At 39.7% G+C, this 20940-nt stretch overlaps 1 protein-coding gene across 6 annotated transcripts in view; it reads right to left on the bottom strand.

Annotated features, from left to right (window-relative positions):
• Window positions 1-20940, bottom strand: part of triob (trio Rho guanine nucleotide exchange factor b) — a 107791-nt gene that overhangs the window by 74799 nt on the left and 12052 nt on the right. For all 6 annotated transcript variants that reach the window (XM_086037243.1, XM_086037244.1, XM_086037248.1 and 3 more), the window contains exon 2: window positions 20371-20424. In XM_086037243.1, coding sequence (XP_085893369.1) covers window positions 20371-20424 — 54 coding nt within the window. The remainder of the gene's footprint in view (window positions 1-20370; window positions 20425-20940) is intronic.

Below are 20940 nucleotides of genomic sequence, written 5' to 3'. Positions count from 1 at the left end.
ATTTGTTTATTTAAATGAATGCCCTACATTTACAACTTATATTTACCGATTGATTTGGAACAGTCTATTATCTTCCATAAGTGTACAATAACCTATATTGTATGTACATATTTTTGTCCAATAAGAGACCAGTTTCTATGTGTTGCCATTCAAATATAATGACACTGAACACACACACACATATTGTTGAAATGGCTGTTTCTTTTTTTTTAACCAATCATATTTTAGATTGTACTTTAATTGAGTTACTTGTTTTGGTATCCTTGTTATGTAATATTCTAAGATGTAGTCCTTTACTCCTCAAGGCTGACATTATTACACACTGGACTCTTAGGCAGACATCTTAACACCATTCATTCATTTTAAAGGTAATAAGAAATTACAGATTTGGCAAGTAATAACTTGTTAGGTAAGTACTGTAAGTATTGTGTGGCAGTTTATGTCTAAGTAAAGAGTGTGGAAACAGTTTTAGTCCCGAGTTGTTGATTGTGTACAGCACTTTTGTTTTTTTTAAATATGTGATATAAATGACTTGAAATGTTACGTACAACGGACTAGTAATGCCTGGTAAAAAGAATCGGTAGAGACAGAAATCTTTATTTCACAGATATTAACCCATATTTTACACTTATAGAATTGCAACCTTTATGTCAATTGTTCCGATGTACTTCACATACGAGTATTTTTCAGATTTGGCTCGGTCTACTTTGTAATAGCTTGCGTAACAATGTGCTATACAGTAATGTCTTAAACTTTAACCCCGTAGAAAAGTACAAAACACTAAAAAGAGACAGTAGTTAAAACATATTCTATTTATACTATTTTGCAGTCTGGGGATCCTGCAGACTGCAGAGGGTACAGACTGTGTTTTATTCCATCATCCTGTCAGTCACTTTCATATCTTTACTAAGATAAAAATAAACCACAAAGAGTCTTGCAGTTAGCCGCAATGATAGTAAGCTGCTTGATTTGCTGCACTTGCCAAATGAGTTCCCAAATAGAAGTTGCAACCGATGCATCATTTAGGCCATCTGTGTCAGTATTTTCTACTAATGCATAGCATATGCTCAAAAGCCTCACAAATGCAATGCGTGCCTTTAAATAATGTAGCATAGGAGATGTAATGGCACCATGTACTGTATTTATATATTCACTGTTCGCCAATTTTTCAATCATATCGATCCAGCCAGCCGGAAACAACATCAAAACACAGTTTACCTTGTACAGCAATATGGAGCAATGATGGAGTCCCAGAATGACACAATAAACCATGCATACAGTATGTATAATAATAATAATAACAATAACAATAATAATAATAATAATAATAATAATGTACTGTAGTGAGTTTTTAGCATCAAAACCACAAATGGAGTCATAGAAATGCTTGTTGTCTTGCATGTGAGGTAAACTACAATATCTTAAACAACCAAATAAACACAATGAGCATTTAAAAAAAAAAAACATTACCTGAGAGTCTGATCAGGACTTTTCCTGCTTGGGCGAATTGCCAGCTGTGGTTGTCCAACACTGCCATTGATAAACAAAATTGTTCCAAACCCAATCTGATCCGTATAGGCATGTGCTACACCCTGTTCAGTTGTCGCAGTGACTACCATCCAACCAGTCTTTGCTCCCGGACTAGAACATTGTTGTTGCATGGCAAGAAGGCACCCAGACAAAAGCAAAGCCATTTATCGACTAACGTCCTGTCACCCATTGAGCGGCAGAAATGCAAAGGCACTGCCAGCTCCTTTTTTGCTGACACAACTGGCTTTTCTTTGACTTGTCCCCCCATGACAGTAACCCCTCCCCAAGACGAGATTTAGTAACAACGAATGCTTTGCATTAAACAGTGTTTCCCCACCCTGAGTGCCCGAGAAGCTACTCCCAAAAACGAGAGAGAAGTTAAGCCTTACAAATGCAATTGTTACTGTTGGATTTATGAGTGAAATGGGCTTTAACCGTCATTGATTGGTTCTAATCCTGTGTATGCTCTCTCTACTTACATTAAAATTGTAACATAGATGTCTGTTTCGGCCATTATTTACTTATCACACGAACATGTCAAGACTTTTAGCTTCAATTTGGACCGTACCAAGCCTCAAATTATTAGCCTGCTTCCAAATTATTTTTAGAATCACAAGGGGCATGCACACTGCAGAGACAAAGCTGTCTGTTGACATCACTAAACCATGAAGAAAATGCTAAAAAGCCTGTGATGTGAATTAACAGAGACATTATTTATTCCCCCGTTATATGCATGACCATTTTTTTTTCTAATGCGCAAAATTAATTCCCACTTTCATTTGCTACATTTTCTCCACACAGAACAAATAGCTATTTCACACTTTTTTCCAAAGGAGGACTGGAACTGTCGTCTGTAATGGGGAAGTAATAAAGCATAGAGGCCTGATTTACTCAAGGTTTGCGTGTGCAAAACCGGGTGCAAACTTGATTGCACATGCAAACAGATGTGAAATCTACTCTACTAACCAGGCACACCCATGACTGTGTCCGACAAACACACAACATTTTGTGCAGTTCATGTTGTGCGTTGTGCGGGGAGTATATCCAAACAATATAATTTGATTTATAAAATATGAGATGCTGAGCTTGCATCTTTCATTGGAAAGAATGAAAGACAGGCGCAAATGGTACCACTTTGCGTAATAATGACGAGGGGGCAAAATGAGAGGCAACAAAGAGAACATATCGTTTCCGCTGGTGTAAACATACTTAAAATGTCATGGACAAAACTATCGTAACATTCTCTATCCAGCCGTACACTTTTGGAGCTTCTGAATGATCTAATCGCTGATTTGGAGCAAGTCACAAGAAGGAGTTATACCATATAATCTATGAATAAATTCCTTTCAACTCTGCATTTCCTTGTGTTTGGGTCATTCCAGTGCACTCTGACAATTGTCTAGTGTTGGTCTCTCCCAGATCTGCTTTTCGGTGTGCTGTCCCAGGTTTTAAATGCAATGTTCCGCAGAATGGGCCCTGGGACGAGTTAAACCAAACAAAAAATGACTTTTATGACGTTGCTGGCATCCCCCAAATTATCACAGTGATAGTTTTTTTTTTTTTTCTGTAACTTAATACAGTAATATTGGTGTTTGTCTTCCACTAACATTTCCAATTCAATCACTTCAAACTTTATTTTGTGCACACTGTGTTCTAATTTTCCATGGTGAAAACCATCAGTGCTACCTAGCCCTCTTTTAAAAATGGTGGTCTCCATCACTTTTACTACCAACAGTGTGCGCAGTTCGTTACGCCTGAGTGAACACGCAATTTAGCACCTGCTATTTTGGAATCTCAGTAAAAGATTGCAAATTCAGTCAATCACGATCAACATGCCGATCAACAACAACAACAAAAACAATGACAACTACAACAGTAATAACAACAACAACTATTAAAATGAACACGCAAATCATGGAATAATTCCAAACCGAAGGGCCAGAGTAATATAATTTAGCCTTAATCTTTCCGGCATCAGATCAAATAACTATGAATGCCAAGCAGCAGATGAAAGGTAAACTCGTCTCAGTAGGCTCAGATTCAGAAAACAGGTGAGATGTGATTCGTCGTTACCTGAGCCCTGAGCAACTGTGATGTCATTTTCAGTCGACAGAAGTGACAAAATGGCCGCATCCTGAGATGGCTAAAAATGGATGGATTTTGCTGTTTAGCTCTTATTCCACAATAATGATCAGAATGCCTTGTTTCAACTAGTGGGCCTAGAGATACCATATTCTTGAAAAAAAATGTTTGGGTTGACTTCCCTTTCATTCACATGTAGTGTTGCCAGTCACCTTGAAAAAACAAGTTACCTTACCGATTACTTGAGTTCCAAAGTAAGGGTGGGATTACAAGTTACCTTATTAGTGACATTCAGCTGCTAGTGATGAAACTGTCATCAACATAAAAATGAAGAATGGTTCTGCTGATTCCTAATTGGTAATACATTTGTAACAGTAATCTTGAATAATGAAGATTTTTTTTTAATCCCAAATAAAATAAAAACAGTATTTTCTTTTCTTTTTTTTTTTACTACACTTAACATAAATACTTTTTACTTTTTTTTATACTGTATTTAATTTAAAAAAATCAAATAATGATAGTCTTCACTTAACGTATATACAGGGGTGGAAGAAACTGTTTGTTCTTTATATTATCGGATCATATATTTATAGTTTAATAAAACCCTTGCTGCAGGTCCCTGGGATTAACCTGCAAAAAAACTGTACTGTACCTCAAAATCTGAAATTTGCTCCTGAAATGAAGTCAATGATTAGCAAAACTGCTCCGCAAACAAAAATATTTATTTTAAACCTTGATATTTGGTCTTTAGGAGTTTTTTTTTAAATATAATTTTGGAATATCCGTCCAAAAAAAAAAAAAATATATTTCTCAATTGCTAACAATGGGGCAAGACTAGAAAACAGATGACAAGCAAAAGGACTTCAAGCAGCTGAGAAGATTCAGAACAGAAGTGAGAATTTGCAACATTCCTACTAATAACCCATATCCCACAAAGAAAACACTTAACAACATTTAACACTTAACTCCGTGGCCATGAGCTGTCATTCCTCTCAGCGTGGATGAGCTCCCCTTGGGTAGTGCTCTTTCCTCATATGGTTTCTCTGTGCCTTGCCAGGTCTTTTATTTATATATATATATATATATATATATATATATATATATATATATATATATATATATATATATATATATATATATATATATATATATATATATATATATATATATATATATATATATATATATATATATATATATATTAATTATAGTTCATCAGGTTATACGTGTGTTTTGTGTGTGTGTGTGTGTGAGTGCAAGTATGCTTGTGAATATCTGTCTGTGTATTATTGTGAGGGAGAATTGGAGGGAAGGAGGGAGTGGGTCTTCGAGCGGGTCTTACTTTTATGTTGTATTTTGATGTTTTTATTGTAAAGCACTTTGAGTTGCATTTTTATGTGTGGAAAGTGCTTTATAAATAAAATTGATTTGATTTGATTTGAACAACATCAACAACAAATATGCTGGAGCATGATTTGTAAGCATGATGCCCCCTTCACATTTCTGCCTGCCCCCTCATGTATGCCTAGAACTGGCCCTTGTCAGACACATTCGCGATTTAAAAGAGGAGACAAGGCCTTTTTCAACATTGAATATGCATGTGCAACTATCAGTATTTAAGAACCCAATTGAATACATTAGAAACACACAGTGCAGCCAGCTGAGTTGCATAATCACATCAATGAAGAAGACAAAGCAGCATGGGGGTGGGACTTTGTCCAGCTCAAGGAACACCATTCACCAGTTTCCTCAATCCAAACTATCTTCAACCCAGTGATTGTACCACCACACAACAAAACACAGCCAACAAGCCACAGTGCACTAAATAAAACTTGACGGACGGGGAGACACAAGGGAGAGTGTGTTTGAGTCGGTTTGTGCGTACATCTTCAGTGCAAGAGAAACCTCAGAGCACAGAAGAGAAAATAGGAAGTTTAAAGAATGGGGTAGAAATAACGGCCCATCAGCTACCCGGACCAGGTGGGTGGTAAACTGATGACATGAAACAAAATACAGAGTAACGTGACCAGGGGATGGATAGAAAGCTTCTTTACAGAACATACGCGCCAGTCACTGCAGTGAATCAGGATTGATTAAACTAACAAATAATGTAGGATTTTGAAAGATCTCACATAATGGTCAAATAAGCAAGCTCTTTTGAGTTCTTAGCTAATTAATTGTAATTCCCCTAGATAATGTCCAACTATTGGGCGGCGATACGGATTTAAGTTTGCATCTGACTGGTCAAATTCCGATAAAAGCATACTATTCCATAAGAAAATATTGCATGTACTTGCTATATACAATACCATGCAATACAATTTTATTTATAGAGCGCATTTCATAACAGCTAGAGCTGTAACAAAGCACTTTACAAACAATACAATAAATAGAACAAAAACAATATAAGGCTGTGATACATGTATTAATAAATATAGATATAAATAATATATAAAATGAAAATACAAATATAAATAGATAAAGACAATAAATTGACATAAAACACTATATACAATTGACACCGGAAAAGAGCCGAAAATTTCAGGTCTGATCAAAAGCCAGAGAAAAGAAATGTGTCTTCAACCGGGTTTTAAAAATGGACAGAGAGGGGGCTTGCCTAATAACCAATGGGAGGTCATTCCAGAGGACCAGCAACAGAAAAGGCTCGATCCCCTCTGAGGCTCCGCTTGGTCCTCAGCACCTCGAGCAGCACCGGGTCCGCAGGCCTGAGGCTGCGGGAAGGTGCGTAGGCTTTACCTTAGCCAGCTGTCTTAGGTGAAAGAAGCTCGACTTTACAACAGCGCTGATTTGCTGGTCCAATTTAAGATCACTGTTCATTTTGAAACCCAAGTTTAAGACTGTTGGCTTTAGATATGAAGCCAGGGGCCCCATGTCAACAGGGTGGGATGGAGACGAGCCACTGGGACCGAACACCATAACTTCTGTATTCTTTTCGTTGAAATGTAGGAAATTTAGTGACATCCAGTCTTTGAAGTCCTCTAGGCAGGACAAAAGTGGTCTTAAGGAGAAAGCCTCTTTTTTGCTTAGCGGGATATAGATTTGACAGTTGTCCACGTAGCAGTGGAAGGAAATACCGTGTTTTCTAAGGATGGAACCCAGGGGTAACAAATACAATGAGAACAGCAATGGCCCCAAAATAGAACCCTGTGGAACACCGTACGATAGAGGGGCAGAGCGGGACTCAGAGGAACCTAGGCTAACAGAAAAAGTCTTGCCAGCTAAATAGGATCCAAACCACTCTAGAGCGCATCCACTAATGCCTACTTGGTGTTGCAAGCGAGTCAAAAGAATACTGTGGTCTACCGTATCAAAAGCTGCAGTCAAATCCAACAAAATGAGACATACGTGGTCTCCAGTGTCATTTGCCAGGAGGATGTCATTGAAAACACATAGCAGGGCTGACTCTGTGCTATGCATCTTCTTGAAGCCAGACTGGAAAACTTTCATGACAGTGCGTTTATCCAAGTAAGATCTTAGCTGTGAGTGCACCACTTTTTGCATAATTTTAGACATAAAAGGCAGCTTGGAAATGGGTCTAAAATTTGATAGCACAGCTTGATCAAGGCCAGTTTTTTTCAGCAGGGGTTGCACTACAGCATACTTAAAATGTTGGGGGACCACACAAGAGGACAGGCTGCTGTTGATAATGGCCAAAACCGATTTACCAATTGTTGGGACAATCTCCTTAAAGAAGTGTGGAGGAATGGAATCATAAAGGGAGCCCGATGGTTTCATATGGCAAACCAATTCCTCCAAAAATGTCAAAGAAACCGGCTCAAAGGAATCGAACACTGCTGAACAAGGAGCTTGGACAGAGGGGTCAAATGGGGCATTCGAAACAAGAGCTGTAGCAACCTTGTCTATGAAAAACGGCAAGAATTTATCGCACATTTCAGGGGACGTGCAAGTCGGTTGACGGGGCTTCAGTACAAAGTCAATTGTTTTAAAAAGAGCATGTGGATTTTGGCGATTTGCCTGAATAAGACATGACAAATGGTCTCTCTTGGACTACCTCACATTTCCTTGGTAATGATGCCAGCACTCCTTTGATGAAGATTTGATATGAGACCTGCAGCAGTCTTTTTTCCACCTGCGTTCAGCTCTGCGGCATTATATGCATATATAATGCATATATAATATATGCATATTGCATAGGCCATTATTGCGATATCGATATTTTTTCAATTTGTTGTACAGTCCTATTAAGTACAACTGCAAAACCTAATGAGAGGTATCCAGTGTGATGAATAGAAGACGAGAGAGTCAAACCTGGAACCTTGTTCCATCATAAACCTCATTCTTAAACACTCGGCGGTTTAAATACAAATTCTAAATGGTAACCAATTAGATCATTCTAATTGAAAGTGAGAAAGTGAAAACAATTTGCAAGAAACGTGAAGTTGATACACATGATTTGCCTTCGCGGGCCACATAAAATGAGGTTAAGGTCCAGATCTGGCCCCCGGGCCTTGACTTTGACACATTTGGTTTAGAATGTTAGCAGTCACTGGTTGGAAAATACAAACTCGCTCCACTGCTCACATAAAAATCACGTCATAAGAACTCAACGATGCTCCTTGTAAGTGGTCATCTGCGTCAACAAATCAAACAAACAACAGATAATTGCTGGAGTACACACTTTAGTCCATATGAAAAAAAGAGTGAACAGTACATAACCGCAATCACACTGGGGAAGAATGCCAGTAGAGTGGAGCACAATTATGCTTTTATTTCATTTTATTATTATTATTATTATTTTTTTTTTTACACAGGGCTTGTTCATGAGATGGACACGTGAGTGTCAACCTGATGTGCACGTGGCTATAGTCTGATAATTCTACAGTAGAATCATCATCCACGAGACAAGCTACTATGTGAGTGATAATATTGATTTACACAGATTTTGAAAGAAGAATGGACGACTTTGTTGATCGATCGAAATTGTTTTACCTAGACCATCTGAGAGACAGAATGTGAACCACTGACTTCCATAGTAGTTACGACTAAGATTGTTCAATGTAAGCAAAAATATAGAGGACTTTGTTAGTAACTGAAATGTATATAAGGCCAGTATGCATATCCATTCATCAATCCATTTTCTTCCACTTATCCGGGGTTGGGTCTTTAGCAAGGAAGCCTAGACTTCTCTTTCCACAGCTCATTTGACCAGCTCTTCCAGGGGGATACTGAGGCCAGCCGGGAAACAGTCTATTCAGCGTGACCTGGATCATCCCCGGACCTGCTCCCAGTTGAATGTGCCCGGAACACCTCACCAGGGATGCATCCAGACATTTCAGCCCCTTGTATCCATGATCTAGACCTCAGATAGGGAAGTTCCATTATTGGCTTACTCATGAACCAGACTGCAAGATACTTAAACTACTCCACTTGGTCATTCCCCAACCTGGAGAGGGCACTCCACTCTTTTCTGACTGAAGATCATTGTCTCATCTCGAACACTTCACACTTGGCTACAAACCGCTCCAGTGAGAGCTGAAGAGCGTGGCTTGATGAAGAAAACAGAACCACATCACTTGCAAAAAGCAGAGATGCAATACTGAGGACAACTAACTGGACATCCACAACACCTCAGTCATGCCTAAAACTTCTATGCATAAAGGTTATGAAGGTTGTGACAAAGGGCAGTCTTGGTGGAGTCCAACCCTCACTGGAAACAAATCTGACTTACTGCCAACAATGCGGACAAAACTCTGACATCGGTCATACAGGGAATGAACAGCCTGTATCAGGGAGTTTGGTACCCCATACTTCTAGCAACCCCGACAGTACTTCCCGAGTGGCACGGTCCAATGCCTCCTCCAAGTCCACAAAATACATGTAGACTGGTCGGGTGAAATCCCGTGCACCCTCGAGGACCCTGCTGAGTGTGTACAGCTGGTCCACGGCCAGGGCGAAAATCACATTGCTCGTCTTGAATCTGAAATTCGACTTCCCGATGAAGCCTTCTCAACAGAACTGCCAAATAGACCTTGCAAGGGAGGCTGAGATGAATCCCATAGTAGTTGGAACACACCCTCCAGTCCACCTTATTAAAAAAGGGCCCACCACCCGGGTCTTCCAATCCAGATGCACTGACGGTGATGTCCATGTGGTGCTGCAGAGGCGAATCAACCAGGAAAGCCCCAGAACATCCAGAGCTTTTAGAAACTCCAGCCTGATCTCATCCACCCCTGAGGCCCTGCCACTCCGGAGATTTTTAACCACCTCAGTGACCTCTACCAACACAACGCCAGATGCTGATCAGTTGACAGCTTCCCCTTACTTTGTAACATGCAGCCACAACTCAGATGACATGACCACAAAGTCGATCATTGAGCTGTGACCTAGGGAGTCCTAGTGCCAAGTGCCTGTAGGGACACCCTTCTCTTTGAAGAAGGTGTTCGTTATGGAAAATCTGTGATGAGCACAGAAGTCCAATGACTGAACACTACACTCTAAAAACAGTTGGGTAAAAAACAACACAATTTGGGGTCTGGCTGGCGACCAGTTCGGGGTGTAGTCTGCCTTCGCCCATTGACGGCTGGGATAGGCTCCAGCAACTCCCCGCCACCCTATATAGGATAAGCGGTTTGGAAGATGACATGACATGACAATTTGGGGTTAAAAATGGACCGATCCACAACTTGGGTCAATTTGACCCAACTTTCTTGGTGGTTTTTGTAGAAAACAACCCCCGAAATGGGTAGTTCTGTACAAGACAACCAAAAAAATGGGCTGTTTTGTACAAAAAAATTCAAGAAAGTGGGTCGAATTGAGCCAATTTGTATATCGGTCCATTTTTTACCCAAAATTGTATTATTTTTAACCCAACTGTTATTATAGCTCTATTTCTGTTTTGGGGGTACTGTTCCCCCCAATCACTCCCTTCCAAGTCTCACTGTCATTGGGGTGGGTACTCGAGCTCTGGCTGGTACCCTAAATCCAGACTTGTTTTTTGTGTTGACGCCAGCGAACGGCTTTTAAATGGATTCGGATGAGTTACTTTTTTCCAAAAGACGTCACTGTCCAACAAATGAAAAATCGAATTTGCTCAAAATAGAAAATGTTCACTAATATAGTGTTTTATTTGCACCATATGCTTCCCAAAGTGCACATTCATTTATTTGAATACCATTAAAAACCACACTGTGACCATATATATATAAAACAATGGAATGCAAATGGTTGAGAAACAGTGCAGTAAGCAGCAAAATTACTCACAAGCACAAACTTCTGCTAAGCAACTGCTTTTGTTTACCTTCTTCAGAGACATTTAGAACAGAAAATCCCTGTGGTCTATGTTTCAACAAACAAAAACAGACAAAAAACATTACGACTTGAATCTAATTGTTCGTGTGTGTGCATGTGTGCGTGCGTACATGCATCTTCTGAAGCCACGTCAGTTGTGTACATTAAAAAACATGATTGACGGTGTGTGTTAGCCTCTTTTCTTTCCGATCTCACCCTCCATTGCTAATTTTCTGTTCGCTTATTTTTCCTCTTTTCTCTCAACCTCACAATTACCAGAGCAGCATCTATGCTTCCCTCCTCTCTGCCTCAATTCCTCTGTGAATAGATTCTCACTAGACTTGTCCTCCACAAAGGCTGCTGTCCTGTTGAGTAAACACCCAGCAGACAGAGAACTGCAGACCATGGCTACACGGCTCGTCTCCAGCCAGGAGGCAGTCAGTGGATGCAACGGCTTTAGAGCGTTGCTACAGCTCTGAAACAACTGGCTTGAGCAAACAGGCTTGGTGGATGGAATATACATATGTGTGCATTTAGACATGCCACCCTGGGTGAAACTAGTCAATGACGTTACAAGTGCGAATGTGTGCGTTTGCAATTTTCAATTTCTTAAAATGCATCTTTTTTTTTTTTTTTTTTACTATAAAGAATGTATCTGTTTATTTCTATATCTTGTTGAGGCTTCGTCTGCTATTGCCATTTTCTTTTACTCCGCCTGTAGAGGTCACTGAAATATCTTGTTTCATAAAGACTTTATACGTTGAATCTGAGAATTTTGGCACATTTCAGAGGCTTTTGGATTTTAAAAAATTGGGATTTTTTTGGGGCCTATAAAACATATCATCCTTATTTCCATGTTCATCGTAAGCATCAAAATACAGTGACAATTATTCATCAAAAGAAGACATTGACAAGCAGTAAAAGTGATTTTGCTTTGTAAAACGTACTGAATAAATATTCTTTTTTTTTTAATGATAACTGCAATGTGTTTTAAATCAGTACCCAAGAAGCAGATTATTATGCTGTATATATGGCTACATTCGAATCATGCACCAATCTAATTTTATTGATTAACCAAAGTTTTTTTTTTTTTCAGGCCGATATTTTCTTTTGATCGATTTGTTAGCACCTTCTGTAGTTTATAGCATAGCAACCCTAACAATATGACGAGGATTAGAGGATTAGATTTAGAGGATTAGTTTTGACAATTTAGTGATTTGGTTGCCATATTTAGTGACTTTTCAGACAGCTCTGACTATTTTACAAAGCGTTACTAGCAAGTGTAAGTCAAACAGGAAGACATAGACAACATGAGTGGATGTACTGTAGTTGTCATGTCATGTCATCTTCCAAACCGCTTATCCTATACAGGGTTGCGGGGAGTTGCTGGAGCCTAACCCAGCCGTCAATGGGCGAAGGCAGACTACACCCCGAACTGGTCGCCAGCCAGTCGCAGGGCACACATAGACACTGTCACTGAGCGGGAATCGATCCCACGCTGCCCGCACACAACTCAGGCGTGTGTACCACTACACTATCAGCGACCTGTACTGTAGTTGTTTACTCTATAAAAAAAAGGAGCCCAATAACAGTCACTTGTGCAAAAGCAATGATTGATCAACATGTTGGAGACTTTTGACCTGAGGTATGTGCTTCCAAGCTGTAAACATTTTGCACAGGTCGCCCCATTTCACCTGCACAACTTTATAGGAACAAAGTGTCTGAGGATTGTAGGGGGTGCGACGTTATTCTTAGATAAGGATCAGCTGATCCACACAGTTGGCGGGTCATTCTACATTAAATTGTTGAACATTTAAAATGTTGATTTATCAAGAACAATCTTTGCAAACATGCTTTGACTACAGGCCCTTTTTTGTTTTTGTTTTTTTACAAGAGAAAACATGTTTTCTACTTATCAGAAAAAAAATGTTCTGATACAGGCCCTGTCTACACCGAGCCGGGGTTTTTGAAAACGCCCGCTATAAGCCTGCGGTTAGCCCTATCATCCACACGTCCCCGGGTTTTTTCAGTGAAAATGCAAAACTTTGGCCTCAGTGGAGATTTGCGGATATATCCGTATATCTCCTGATTCGCGTTTTCGTCCGGACGGGTATAGATTTACGTCGAAACCACATTACTTGTGCACATTCATTTATTACCAAAATAGAGAGTAGTAACACTCAACAGGAGGCTCTATCTTTAGTGCAGAGTATAAGAGAGGTTGTTACAAATCCCAGTATGATAAAGAAATTTATTTTAATATGATACTTACAAGAAGCTGCAGAAATGATGCAGATGAACATGCCACCTTCTGGTCATCTCTACTTCTGAACACAGACAGCAAACAAAAGCAGCAGCAAAGAGGTGCTGGATAGGGTCCATTCAAATATGAAAATCTACTCAAGTACTGCATTTCATGTACTTTGTATCCCAGTTTCAATCCACTGATTTATTTTCCATCATAACATCAACACTGTCAAGCAAGAACAAAAACAGAAAATCCCCCTTTCCAAATCAAATTCCTTCTTTCCTCAGTCACTGCGTAATTAATTAATTAAACACTGCTTGAAATCATTTTTGGGGAGAACCAAATAGTGTCCATAACAATCCACTGCCACAAAATTCAGCATCATGCACTCTCTCTCCTTGTCCTATAGTTGCAAAAATATCAGCAATCAGCATTACTCCTGAAAAAGCAGTGCAAATACAAACTGTAAACCTGGGAAGAGCCACCGACATTCCAGTGTTCCTTCATCCAAGCATCCTTATTTAATATCCCTCACATCAAAGAGCAAACAGCATGCACACAACTTCCCCCACCCACCCCACCCTTTATACTTAGCCCATCCCCCATTTGCCATCGCCCAGATGCAATTGGCGGACAGTAGGTGAGAGGCCACTGGTGATTGGGCTGGGGGATGTGGCGGAACCCTTGCTTTTCTATGCATCGATGCTTTCCAGGAAAAGAGCAGGTCGGAAGGAGTGACGGAGGATAAAGATGACAATGTGGGATGCAGAAATGCTTCTGGGTGGAGGGGGAGGGGGAGTGAAAGAAAAAAAAGAGGCCAATAGGTAATAAAATGCTTAAATTGTGTCCTACGGCAACAACAGCGGCTATATAATTTAAATGAGATCCAATGAAATGTTGGATTCGCAGTGATGATGATGAGTACTACGGTGGTGATGTTGGTAGTACAGAAGAATACTTCACTTCAGGGGGAATGCAATTGAGAACAGATGGACCTAATTAGCATGCAGGATGGTATATTTATTTATTGTGAGTGTGTGTGTGTGTGTGTGTGTGGTGAGAAGTTTGTATCCGTTTTTGGTTTGTCTAAGTGTTTTTTTTTAAATTATGTTGACCACCTCAGGGCGGCACGGTGGTCGACTGGTTAGCACGTCCGCCTCACAGTTCAGACGTCGTGGGTTCGATCCCGGCTCCGGCCTTCCTGTGTGGAGTTTGCATGTTCTCCCCGTGCCTGCGTGGGTTTTCTCCGGGTACTCCGGTTTCCTCCCACATTCCAAAAACATGCATGGGAAGTTGATTGGACTCTCTAAATTGCTCCTAGGTGTGATTGTGAGTGCGGATGTTTGTCTTTGTGTGCCCTGCGATTGGCTGGCAACCAATTCAGGGTGTCCCCTGCCTACTGCCCGAAGACAGCTGGGATAGGCTCCAGCACGCCCCGCGACCCTTGTGAGGAGAAGCGGTATAGATAATGGATGGGTGGATGACCACCTCAGGGCTGATGCTTGGTCATGCGCCTTATAAAACCCTCCCCCCTTGTACACACAAGCAAATATTACATAAGACTAGATAATGACACATCTGTAATAGTTTATTGAATATATGAGAGCTGTTTAGTTTCATGGTGTAATAAAATATAAATAAACATTTTGTAGAAAGCAATATTCTATTCAAGACTAGTGAGTGATACTTGGGATAGGCATGGCCAATGACTCGTGATCATGGAGAATTCTGACCATGATGTTAATTTTGTCTTGAAAAAGTTATAGGTGGTGAGCACTATTTGGCTGCAACCAGCTAAGGAACTGTTGATTTAGTTTGGACAAGTGTCTGTCTGAAGAACAAGAATACAGTTGGCCACCGCTATTTGCCGGTGATAGGGAGCGGGCCAGCCCATGAATAGTGAAAATCTGCGTGCAATTCATGCCTATTGAAATGCATTAGAAAAAAACAAGACAAAAGATAAATTAAAAAACACAATTCCAAACTCAAAACCCCGCCCAAAAACAAAAAAATCTCTCAAAATATGTTGATAAATATCAATATAAATGAGGAAAAAAATCCAGGGGAAACATTTTTGTTTTCATTTAGGAGAAAAAACTGAATATGAGAATCCACGGGGGTCGACTATAAATGATTGCAGACAATGCTATGGCACAACACCAGCAATACGACAATGGCATAAAAACAGTTTATAACATTCAGTCAGGTTCTCCTATTTCTTGATTGCGACTACATAGACAGACGTAAAATGACTTCTTGTGTGGCGTGACAATGTGTTCTTATGGCGCTGTGGAAACCCGTTCATTACATGCCCTTTGTAAACGTTAGACCCCCTGTAGGGTGGCAAGTGAAGCGAGCACATGCAGTAGGATACTGAATTTAGCATTCCAGTATCTCTGCATTATTTTAGCTAGTTTACGCTAGTTGACCTTCCTATCAATAGGCCACAAGGAAACTTGGTAATATTCCCAACTGCTTACCTTCCTCTCTTATCCAAACATGTATTTTAAATGACTGCAGTAATGTATAACTCCATTTCTTCCACTTGAGAAAAAAATGCCTGGCTTACGAATACAAAACCAACATATACGCAAGCACACAGATACATGCTTGAGTTTAGCCCAACCTCGCTTCTGCAGGGAGAATGCAACAACAAAAACTTCATAGAAGACCACTTCCTCTACTGCTTAAAAAGGCTATGTGTGTACAGTATGAGTGGTTATGCCAGCCTGTTTGTTGGCCTGCTGTGCACATGTTTTGTATTCAAAGCCCAAATTCAATAGGAACCACAGAGTGACGTGGCTACAGATGAGAAACACAGCTGAATTTCACTAGTGAACTGAATTAAACTGAACAGAACCACATGGAGGAGGAATTAAGGGAAAGGAAGGATACCTTTGACCTTTCACATCCAGAAAATGGAAGAGAAATGACATATGCTAAATAGGATAATACAAGCAATGCAGAAAGAGATCAGAATCATCCTGAGTGAACAGGCATTTGGCTACTGTTGCAGATTATCTGGGCCTGAGAGCCAAACCATATCTGGGGGAGTGTCCAAATATTTACTCTGAGCACGCTTATCCTGTAAACCCATATGTGAGCCAACAGTGTTTTTGGGACACTTGTCTCTTTAGTGCATGTGTGTGTGCGTGTGCAGGCATCACCAAAAAAAGCCCCACCAAGCAACCATTAACCACTGGATTTAAACTTTGACCTTTGAAGCTAAATAAAATAACCCCAATAAATTATAAACAGATCCTAGTACAAGCAGTACAGCTCTAAATCACTGCAAATCATAGCAAGGAACAAATTGTCAAATCCATACTTTATTCACAGTGCTAGTTTTTTACTTTTTTGCTAAAACCCTTGAATTGGAGTTCATAAGTATTTAATAATAAGGCCGGACGGTGGGGCCGGGATGGCCATGTTTTCACTAACAAGTTCATTTTATATATTTTTTGATCAGGAAAATGGAAAGAGTTGTCATTTTCTATTTTATTAATAAATTTGGGAGGAATTAGGAAATAAGTGACTCCATGAATAACGCCTCTTGTTAATGAGGAGAATGGCCGCGCCCCCGACCGCTCTATCCTTGTTCGGTCGCAGTGGATAAAGATCCATGCTTGTCTGATTGCTTGCCCACTGCCAGTTGTCATCTGGCTCCCGAGAGTTGACGCGAGTTTAGCGTCGCTAAATGTCGGAAATATAACCACTCGGGGTTCGTGTGCGCATTCATGCTCTTGTCCGCTTAAGCCTGTGTAAGTGGAGAAATGATCGCCACGGTATTTTGGATTTTGTAGAGGTGATCATGATGAGATCACGTTTGATGTCAATAAATCCAAACTATTGTGCAGAACACTTTTATACTTTCGCAGGTTGAAGTGGACAAGAGTAGTAATGTGCAGTATTTGCATTTTGGTGACGATCGGTCGCCGTTTTAGACAACAGAACTGACAAAGCGAGCAATTTTACCACGCTTGACTCCCTCCCGTGACGTGGACAGCTGAGACCGAAAACATAACATAAGCCACGCCCCAAAAAGGGACAGGGAAATTTGTCGTAAACCTAATCACAAAAAAATCCCTTAAATTACTACAAAGTCTTTTGAGGTGAGCATTTTAGTACTGACGTCCTTTTTACATGCAAAAAGTGCCAATGTTAAGATCATCCAAGTGTCACTATAAGATTAGCAGTGACCTATTTATGGTGTTAAAAATGTCAGAAATTCTGAAACTACATTTTTTGTAGCTATTGGTGATCATATTTAAATATCCCAAACCCACTGTCTCAAAATATCTTTAAAAAGCCAAATAAAGTTGTCAGTACTTGCTTTCTTTATGTAACACTTTTAATGATGTGCAGCACCAACAGGAAACAGACGTTTAACCCAAGGCCTTCCTTACTGTTGCTGAAAAAAACAAAACAATAACAGCTCAAACAATGGTAGAAAATGTCTTGTTTCTGGCGTGCCATCGCAATGAAAGCATAACAGTGAAGATTCTCTAAATCAAGTTGAGTGTATTCTTCTTTCCAACAGTTCGTCAGGACATGCTGTCCGTAATAACAAGCTCACATAAGCAAGGTGCTTCCCCGGTTTAAAAACTCAGTCAGTGCCTTAAAGCACACTCACAAAATCATGAAAACACTAGGCCTGTTTTGAAAAATATGAAGGGAAAACAAGGCTGGCTTATACTGCAAAACAGGATGCATCCAGTTGAGTTAGTGTCATATCCTCGAAAAGGAAACAACAAAGGGTCCAGACCAGCAGTGCCACAACCAAGAAAGAAGAAAAAAAGGACGATCTACAAATATATTATGATTAAGGTAGTTGAGTTCCCACACAAAGTGCTTTGCACTAACACCACATTTCGTAACTAAATGCGGTGCAGTTCAGTCTTTGGCTAGCAGACGTCGTAGCAGGCAATATGCTGTTGGCAGTATATCTTGGTTTGTTTGAAATGACATCACACAAGCATGACTATCAGTACAGCGAACAAGCATAGCGCAAATACAGTTCAACTTCCAGTAGTATTTTAAGGACACAATGCCTTTTCCCCACAATTTAAAACAGTAAAATGCCCAGCTCTAGTATGCATTACTTGGTGTATTTGATATATTTTTTTACATTTCCTGCTTGCAGTCTGCCATTCATTTAAACTGTATTACAGTTAAAAATTTCCTTTAATTCTGTTCCTGTTTCAACAAAAGACAATACTATTTGCGTTCCGTTCCCTTAAAACCAAGGTATGTGTCAAACTGCTGTTTTTGGCATACGATCACACCCCTAATGATACACAAAAGCACCTAATGCACCTTCACAGAGAAGTGAAAATCATAGTGAAGGACTAAATAGAGAACAGCTGACCCTGGAGGGATGAAACGCAATTAAAGTACAGTAGTCAAGACTTAAAGAAAAACTAAGTATTAATTGCAACTTTCAGAATACCAGGAAATAATCCAATGTCAAATTCAAGCAAATTATACATTTACACAAATCAACCAATCGCGGCTAACCTGTTTTCTGAATCTGAGACGTAATTGGTCGTTGTGAGCAGTTGTGGTGTCATTTTCAGTCGACAGAAGACAAAATGGCCGCCCCCAGAGATGGCTAAAAATGAGTGGATTAACACTTATTTCACAAATGCAATATTTATCAGAATACCCTATTTCAACTACTGGGCTTGCATAGAACATAGTATTGAAAAAATAAATGCTTTGACTTCATCTTTAAGGCACCTAGACATTAACGTCTCAATTTTGTCTACACTACTCTACTGCAATCTCATTACCTCAACATCATGTGTGATCCGAATTTAAATACAGAAATAAACCTCTTTCTCATTGGATCTTGCAAGGATGAAATTCGAGAGGGTTTGGGCAAAGGGTGTGCACGGGATTTGGCTGGCACATCCAATCGCTTCCTATTAACACCCCTTTCAGATCCTGGCAACTGGGAATAATAGGCCAGACTGTCAGTTGAAAAAAGTCTTGTGAAATGTTTATCCCTGGATGACCCAATTGGAAACATCAGGACTAAACTGTGTAAACCACATGGCCTCACTGGGCTAAAGACAACACATACTATTGACGTCTGTTAGACGCACTGTGGCCATTCTTCTGTCACAGTCAACAAAATATAACCAAAGCAACAAAAACAGAAAAATAAAACTACTAATACGCTTGCTTTTTCATAAAACATGTTGGGTGAAAGGCAACACAATTAAATGCTCTCCCAGTGGATGGTACAAGGTACAATAAACCTGTTTACCTGTAAAGCTGTTGCCATTCATACAAGAGAATAAGTCATAGCTTCCTGTGAGTGTATCAGCTTTGTGTTCAATTGAATAGGCCCAGATTTCACACTGAGTAAATCAATTTGTGAGTAAATTAAAATGAGGTTATGATTATTCGCGTATTTTTTGGGGGTGGCCACGTTATAGTTAAGTTCTCTTGGAGTGTCGTAATGAAGATGAAACCAAATAAATGTTACATACTGGCTGCAATAACGTATTATTGTAAAGAAAATTTGGGGGTTGACATTTCCTTTGAAACATCTCAACATTATTATTTATTACACATAACAATTTAACAATTTTGGTTACGATTTTAGCAAGGATCATGGAAGTTGACACACGTGATTGATTAGCTGTCGCGGGCCACATAAATGATGTGGCGGGCCGGATCTGGCCCCCGGGCCTTGAGTTTGACACGTACTGTACTGCATTCTGGTGCCTTGGCTCAATAAAGGTTAGGAAACACTGCACTAAAGTATACCGTATATGTGATGATTGATTATATGTGAATGAATTCAACATGGGAAAGCATGTTGTGCCACAGTTTTTAGCAAGAGGGTTCTGATTCTTCTACCACTTATTTTGTTTGATCGATGGCTCCTCAAGAGTCATAGAAAAAAATGGGCACTGCAAAAAAGAGTTTGCTAATCAATGAATTAAGGTAAAATAGGGTACATCCACACAGAACTCCACTATTACGCCATTTAATGAGGGAAGTTTAGTTAAATGTTCATTCCAAACATAACGTATAGAAATAATAAAGAAATATAATACAAATATGCAAATATATATTGTATTCAATGTATCCATAAATCCTAGTTTGCAGTATGTTCTGTTTGATTATACAACCGACAAAAGGCATGGAAATTCAGTTGAAACAAGCCTCACACTGTGTAGAAAAACTAGTTGGCTCGCAAAGACTGTGAGACAACCAGCGAACCCTACCTGAGGTCTGACCAGGTCCATCCAGTTTAGATTCACATTTTGGAAGTGAGAAATCTAGAAAGACAGAAAACAAATTCAATATTGTGGTTTGAGGAAAGTGAAGACAATAAAAACTCTCTAACCCTTTATTTTGTATTTTTAGGTGAGAAGTCATCATCTTTGCAATGAAGGGGACAACTTTTGAAAACCTCTATTTGTTGGGATGGTGGAGGGTTGTCAGCATTGTTACATTCACAATAATAACCTAAATCAATCAAGAAATAATACATTTGGTAGGTATAGCTTGTATAAATCCCCCAAATTTCCTTGGGGTGCTGATGGTATCCCAGGGCCACCTTAACCCCCTCAAGTTACCACCGGCCCAATTATCCCACCCCCGGCTCCCACACCAAATCTGACTGATTGCATAATGGTTGTTAAACATGGATGGTTAAGTACACTGTAAATCTTGATCCTTTGCATATTTTGACCAAACAATGTCTGAAATCATTTATTAAGACACATTGGAAATGCTTAATCTTCTGCAACCCCCCAAAATACTTAATGATGATAATATTAAAATATTTTTTT

Source organism: Filicampus tigris, chromosome 8 (genome assembly GCF_054856515.1).
Source record: "Filicampus tigris isolate MCC_2025a chromosome 8, RoL_Ftig_1.0, whole genome shotgun sequence".
Lineage (NCBI taxonomy): Eukaryota > Metazoa > Chordata > Actinopteri > Syngnathiformes > Syngnathidae > Filicampus > Filicampus tigris.
The sequence above is the reverse complement of the archived record's forward strand: the minus strand, read 5'-3'. Positions and strand labels throughout refer to the sequence as shown.